At 39.5% G+C, this 6000-nt stretch overlaps 1 protein-coding gene across 1 annotated transcript; it reads right to left on the reverse strand.

Moving 5' to 3' along the window:
• Positions 1 to 3724: 3724 nt before the first annotated feature.
• Positions 3725 to 5185, reverse strand: LOC131614902 (uncharacterized). The gene is made up of 2 exons (XM_058886438.1): positions 4363 to 5185; positions 3725 to 4245 (listed from the first exon to the last, which is right to left on the reverse strand). Exons 1-2 carry the CDS (start codon positions 5183 to 5185, stop codon positions 3725 to 3727), a joined length of 1344 nt encoding a protein of 447 aa, XP_058742421.1.
• Positions 5186 to 6000: the final 815 nt, after the last annotated feature.

The following is a 6000-nucleotide window of genomic DNA, read 5'->3' on the forward strand; positions in this document are numbered from 1 at the left end:
ATTCGTAGTAGCTGAATTAGATCTTGGAAAGTTGGAGATTTCGTTCATTTGTCGGTACCTGTATTCTGAAAAAGGTAAGGTTAATCTTTATGCAATGTCATGATGCATGGGTTATGTAATGAATCCCTCAAAATAAATGAGAGCTTTTGCATGTTATGTATGAGTTCATTATGAGGTAATGTATGCAATGTATGAATATGTTTATGACATATGATATGTGAATATGATTTATGTTGTCTTTGATTAAGAAAGTAGATCTTTATGTCCTTGTAATTGTACTGTCTGATCTTGTCTTGAAGATGCTCAGCTGGGAATTTATGGTTTCTGCTTGGAGATGATCAGTGACTTGATGTTCCCTGATTGGTGATAAAGATATTGATAAATCATGTTGGAGGAGAGCGACAGTGTTGAAGATGTAAACTCTGTTGGGCCGCCATGTCTTTATCGGGAGTGTTTGAAGATATCTTCTTAATGATTACTTTGTGGGGATATGATCTTGTGAACCCGACTTTGTGGGGAGACATGGGTGAAAGTTGCCCCCAGTATTATAGTAACTACTACTTGATTTAGGACATGTCACTTAAAATGTCAAACTGGACTTGTATAGATTTGCCCCAGTTAGCAGGAACTTTGGAAAGATTCTCCTTGCGAGGACTTTATAAGATGTGCACTTTAGGAGACATGCCCCTAGTAATCATATGCCCAATATGATGTCCTACGTTGGTTGAGAAGTAGCTTCAGATCTTCTTGGATGCGTGCCCCTGATTATTTTGGCATCCTTGAGAGATTCTCGGAATCTTGACTTGATTGCCCCAGATTGTTTGAGGTGTATGCCTTTGATTGTTTGGCTTTTGAGAGATTCTTATAATCTTGACTGGATTGCCCCAGATTGATTGAGCAAAACGTGTCATGCCCCTTGTATACGTAAGAGGCATGGCTTCTTGGAGTAATATTGTCTGTCGGGATAACTTTCAGTCATTAGTTGTTCCATGTGCAAGTTCTTTCTGTTGCTAACGTTTGAAATTATGTAGCAGAATTTGTTTAATAAAGAATTCATGAGATGCAATGCATACGTCTGTCTTGAGTTTTTGAAAATATTTAAAACAGGAGATGTAAAAAGCGTGATATTTGTAAAACATGATATTTGTAACAATGTGATGTTTGTAAAAACGTGATATCAACTCGGCATTTGTGGTAAACCTTAAGGAGTCAGGATACCCTTTTGGTAACAGTATGCTTTCGAACTAACCATGCTTCAATTAGGACTTTCAAGGGTTGTAACGTGGCTTAGTTCACGGTTTAAGAAACAAAGGATAATGGCTCAAAATTTGATTGTTCCCACCCCTCTTCGTGATGATCTTCAGTCTTAAGCTCAGTTAATTCAACTTATGCATTCAGGTTCCAGGAGACTTTTGGATTTGCACTTTTGATAACGATGATGGTTCATAATCAAAGAGATCTTTTGAGATGACAGTCACTTCTTCCTTTTGGTAGTCACAACATTGTGTTGTTCAAGAATTTATTGACTTCTCTGTTTTCATTTTTTTTTTTTTTTTTGATATCCCTAACTTTTGCCTGAACTGCCCATCTTGAGCTTACAGTCAGCGGGATGCCTTGATTTTGCCTAAGTCGTTTTTTGATTTTTTGACTTAGCAGGCTTTTCTTTGTATATATATTTTTCATTTTTTCTTTTGAAGATATTGACTGTCTTGTTTGATGATTGACGAACCATCATTGTCTTTTGATTGACATCTCCAACACTTCTTTGATGTGTGCGGATGACCGTTTGTGATTGAAACCTTTGTTGAAAGGTGTACTGAATGATTCTCTTAAACTAGAATGCACAGCCAAATTAACTGAGGACTACCCTGCCCCAGGTTATGATCAAAGGTTTTAATTAGTACAAGAAAGAAACTTCTACTTCTTAGGCTCAAAGGGGTTGACGAGGGATTAACATCCTTATATCTCCACTGTTTAGGAATTGAAACAATGCCTGTACATCGTCAGCATAGTCCGCTCAAAAGCATACTGTATGAGGTTGCAGTATCGTTTTCGTCATCCTCCCTCAAAAGGCTTACAGCTTAGCAAGAGTTGAATAAACATAAAACATATGCAAAGTAAATACGCGATTTAAAATGAGTGATAACGAAATAATGTACTCAAGACAATCATATGCAATGCGCTGGTGGTAATTATTAAAACAGATAATGTCTATCATAATTCGAATGTTTAAACAAACAGAATAGAAATTGCAAATGAAAGTAAATCTAATGATCTAAAAAGTTCATCCTTCTAGACATTAATCAGTCTTGTCGTGATTAGGCATAGGAGCGGTGATCACCACAGGGGTCTTGGGATGATAGAATTCAATTTCACCAGCATCGATCATGTCTTGAATCTTGTTCTTCAATGGCCAACAATCATTCGTATCATGCCCAGGGCTATTGGAGTGATATGCGCACCTCGCACTGGGCTTGTAGCTAGGGGCGGAGGTGTTGGGCTTTACAGGAGGATCTCTTAAAGTAATCAAGTTCTCTCTCAGCAAATGTTATAATGCCTGAGCCAATGACATGTTGATCTTTGTAAACCGACGTTTAGATGTATCTGACTTGCGTCTTTGTTGTGGAACTGGTGTAGAGATCAGAATTGTCCCTACAGATTGGTTGGGTTCATTGTGACCTTTCCGATTGTTCCCAGCATTAGCCACATGAGGTTCCTCAGGTGAATTGAAATCAATCATCTTATAATCAATGAGGTCTTGGATTTTATTCTTCAATAGCCAACAATCGTTAGTGTCATGTCCGATGCTGTCGGAGTGGTAAGCGCATCTTGCATTAGGATTATACTGATGAGACGAAATGTTAGGATTCCGAGGAGGACCCCTCAAAGTCATTAGCCCTTTCCTCAGCATCTGTTGCAACGCTTCAGCCAAAGTCATGTTGATCTTTGTGAATTGTCTTTTAGGCGCGTTATGCTTATGTTGTTGTTGTGATGCTGATGTGGAGATCAGAGCTTCCCCAACTTGTTGTTTACACATAGTATTAGCCATGTAAGGCCCCCCAGTTGAATTGAAGTCAATGATCTTGTTGTCAATTAAGTCTTGGATCTTATGCTTCAATGGTCCACAATCCTCTGTGTCATGGCCAGGACTATTCGAATGATAAGCACATCTCGCATGGTACTTATACCCAGGAGCAGGATTTGTAGGGATTGAATATGAAGGTAATAAGGTTATCAAGTTCTGGTTGAGCAGTTGTTGCAGAACTTGAGACATCGGCACGTGCAACGGAGTGAATGATCGCTTTGGTTTGGATTTCCATTTATCTTGCACACCTTGCTCCCTTTGTTGGTCCTTCTCCTTCTCGGACAGAAGTGCCTTTAATTCTTCTTGCCCCTTGGCTAAGTGAAAGATTATTTTCTGGAACTGGTTATTCTGAGCCTGAAGTTTTTTGACAGATTGTTCGAGATCCATCTTTCTTACTGAAATAAACAGCGGAAAGATGAGGCATTTGTTTTTATGAAACCTGTGATGCGATGTTTATGAATGGTATGATTATGCACATGCAATGTTTCCAAGGATTTAAAGGACTTTTAACGCATTTTGGAGAAATAAATAAAAGAAATAGAATAAGAGTTCTCTTATAAAATATAATGTTGTAAAGTTGATAGTTACATTTGGAGCAATAAGAAATAACAAAAACAAAAAGAAAGAAAGTAATAGAAATCATTCTCCAGCTCGGCGCTTTCTCTTCAAAATTCTGATCTCTTCTTTGTGAGCCTTGATCATCTCATTCCTTTCTTGGACGAGCCTATCGATCTCTCGTTCCCATGATTGTATCTGATTTGGAGAGACGAAATCCTCAATCTTCCATTTGCGGGAGAAATAGTCAAGCATACTATCTCGCTCTTTAGCATCAGCCACCAACACCGCTTTTTCAGCTTCAACCTTTTGTAAACGACTTTCAAGATCTGCCTTTTCTCTCCTCAAGGAAGCAATGGTAACAGCAAGATCTTCCTTTGGAGCAGGTACATAAGGCTCCAAAACCACAGGAATAACTGGAGGAGTAACCCTTGGCACAATAGGAGTATCAGATGGATATGGCATACCATGCTCAACCACTCGATCATAAATCCATCTAAAATAAAGGTCTGAAGGGATGTAGTTTCTTGGTCCTAGCTCTCTTGTGCATACTTTCTTTATTTTGGACCAAGCTTTAATGAACAGCTTTTTCTTTCCAGTCGTGTCTGAACCAAAATCAAAACTTTCTGAACTGAGGTATATGGAGCGAGGCTTGTCTTTCAAAGCGAAACCAAACTGATGTCGAGCTAATATGGGATTATAAGTTATCCCCCCTCGGGTACCAAGAAGAGGTACATTTGGGAAGTCTCCACAGCTATCAAACAAATGAGTTCCTTTAAAATCTTTTTGACTCCAAATGACGTCGTCGTATGAGAGCCTTATGATTCTTTGAACCCATGTCAAGCCCTCTTCATTTTTTATCATGGAGCGGGGTAAGTGCGAAATAAACCACTTATACAATATCGGTGCGCATCCAAGAACACAACCCTTGCCTTTAGATGATCTGTGATGGATGGAATGTAACAGGTCACCTAGTAAAGTCGGAACCGGATTGTTGCTAATGAAGATCTTGAGAGCAATCACATCCACAATTTTGTCATAACGTGGAAACAACACTTGCCCATAGATTAGGCAAGCAAGGACCTTTTCAAAAGCATCCATACTCATAGCATTAATTAAGATATCAGCTTGACTATACAAGAAGTCAACTGGTACACCAGTATAATCTCCTTTGCTTACCCAAACCTTTTTGATTTCTGATCGAGGCAAGTGTAATGCAGCAGCCACATCTTCCAACTTAGGTGCCTCTTCTTCGCCAGTGTATGGCATCTGATCAGGCACAGGTGATCCTAGGATGGAGGAAAATTCCTCTAATGTGGGAACCAACTGAAAGTCCCTATAAGTAAAGCAGTGAAGGAGAGGATCATAAAACCGGATCATTGTGTTGAGAAGTGTTTCATCCACCTTGGTTCTTACCAAACTGATCAATCTGTTGAGAGATTCGGAAAGCACATGAGCACCAGAAACGTTGTCACAAAGAATCTTCAAAGAAGTAGGTATCCCTCTGAAACTGAGGCAAAAAGGTTTATGAACTTTAATTTCCATGACCTACAAAACAAATTATGGTTAACAATCCTTTAACTCCTTGGAATGGGTTAGTCATGATATGTATGCATGATGCATGGATGCAGCAAACACAAATAAATTCACACAAATCACACAATTTTTGGCTTAAAGCTTGCATGGAGTCTGATCAGGTGTCCTTCCCAAGGGTATTTCTATGGATAAGGAGATTTCAGCAACGGGTTCTACCAAGTGACTCAAAATTGTCAGCCCCCTCTAAAGCACCCTCGAACATGGTACATGCATACCACGCAATGATACTTTAGGAAGAAACCTATCTGAGCTGTAGTATCGGGTAGCGACCATAACTTGGCATGCACCAAGAATAGCCCCCCCACTACGTTCCTAAAAGTTAAGATGGGTTAAGGGTTACTAAAGGTCCTTGAGCTCCGACGCACCCAAAGATACATGCATAAACCTCTCTCATGCAAAAGAGGTACACAATAACCAGTGGAGGCCTAACTCAAGTGTGAACTTCATTTTGACCAACCCCAAGCATGCACAAGGGGGGTCTCCATGACTATGCCACTCCTAATCTTAAGTGTTCTTGAATCCGGGAATAGGATTCGTCCTTCAGTTTTCCCAAAACGCCCCTGAAAAATAAAACAAACAAAGCAAACAATAGAAAACATTTAAGTGAATCCTAAACTTTTAAGGTAACCCCTCTTAATCGAAAAATCCCCAGCAGAGTCGCCAGTTCTGTAACACGGTGAACTGACTTTTTAATAATCGAAATGTCGCGGTAAGCAAGAGTCTCCACCGACTTTTATTTTATCCAAACAAATTCAGAAAGGCAA

Source organism: Vicia villosa, linkage group LG6 (genome assembly GCF_029867415.1).
Source record: "Vicia villosa cultivar HV-30 ecotype Madison, WI linkage group LG6, Vvil1.0, whole genome shotgun sequence".
Classification (NCBI taxonomy): Eukaryota; Viridiplantae; Streptophyta; class Magnoliopsida; order Fabales; family Fabaceae; genus Vicia; species Vicia villosa.

Coding starts and splice junctions, on each gene's coding strand:
- LOC131614902 (XM_058886438.1), bottom strand. CDS start 5,185: ATGGAAATTAAAGTTCATAAACCTTTTTGCCTCAGTTTCAGAGGGATA. Junction 4,246..4,362: donor CCCAAATGTACCTCTTCTTG/GTACCCGAGGGG, acceptor ATTTTGGTTCAG/ACACGACTGGAAAGAAAAAG.